We start from the raw sequence: 1,077 nt of genomic DNA, 5'->3' as shown, positions 1-1,077 counted from the left end.
TTGAAGAGGGCCTGTGCAATCTTTCTGCCTAGTCTACCATCTTGCTGGAACCAGGTGTGTTTGTTTTTATAGCCAGTTTTTTTTTTTTTTTTTTTTCTCCCCATGACTCCCAGGATCCTGATGATGGTGTTATACATATGTGGAATAGCATTGAGCTGACTCTAAACTGTTTTCTCTCCTTTCTTAATATCCTGATGTCCTCTCAATATTTGCTGTGTGTTCAAATTATTTTCTTCCTCTGATTTCAGGCAGGAAAATTTCAGTTTGGTTATGTGTATGGCTTGAGTGCCATTGGCTGCATTGTGATTCACGCCTTACTGAATTTGATGAGCTCTTCTGGAGTGTCCTATGGCTGTGTGGCAAGTGTGCTTGGTTACTGCCTGCTCCCCATGGTCATCCTTTCCAGCTGTGCCATCTTCTTTTCACTGCAGTAAGTGTCTGTGTGAACTAATTGACCCCACAAGCACAATTATCATTAATGCTTGCCACACTGAGCAAAAGTTTACCTCTTTGTGATCATTTGGGTAGTGGGATTCAGGAAACTACGGTTATTAGATGCTTTACATAGGTTCAAGAAAGTAGGTTTTTTTCTCAAGTGCTGTTCCTATTTCAAGGATTTAAAAAAATAAGTCAAGTTATCTCTAAAACTGACACTTTTTAAAGCTGTCACATTCTTTAATGTAAGCTATTGTCATGGGTAATGGAACAACTACAGAAAATTCACTTGTTTGATTTTTGGAGAGTGTGTGGTGAACAATGACAAATTGCTTCAACTCCCAGGCATTTTGTCTTCTGGGCTGGATGCAATTGTTCTTTCTCAGCTGGACTCCTTGCAGCACAGAATTCCCGGGAACCCTGATGGGGACAGTGCTTGAGAATGTTATAGCCTAGATGCTCAGTCAATTTTTTTTTGATTCCTTCACTTAGTATTTGTACTTCAAAACTATTTATAAGAATGTAATAGATATATGTTTCTGTTGGACACTTTCCTAAAGACAGAATGTGATCATATGGTCGTTTGTCACATACCATGCTGTAAAACCACCTAGATATAAACATTTCCCATCAGTGCTCATT

General features: G+C 38.9%; 1 protein-coding gene across 1 annotated transcript in view; it reads left to right on the top strand.

Moving 5' to 3' along the window:
- Window positions 1-1,077, top strand: part of YIPF7 (Yip1 domain family member 7) — a 46,740-nt gene that overhangs the window by 43,736 nt on the left and 1,927 nt on the right. Inside the window, exon 4 of the mRNA XM_007957778.1 lies at window positions 249-430. Within this exon, the coding sequence (XP_007955969.1) occupies window positions 249-430 (182 nt within the window). The remainder of the gene's footprint in view (window positions 1-248; window positions 431-1,077) is intronic.

Source organism: Orycteropus afer, unplaced genomic scaffold (assembly GCF_000298275.1).
Source record: "Orycteropus afer afer isolate SDZICR_OR568_19922 unplaced genomic scaffold, OryAfe1.0 scaffold00795, whole genome shotgun sequence".
In the NCBI taxonomy this organism is placed as follows: Eukaryota; Metazoa; Chordata; class Mammalia; order Tubulidentata; family Orycteropodidae; genus Orycteropus; species Orycteropus afer.
This window is presented reverse-complemented; position numbering and strand designations above follow the sequence as displayed.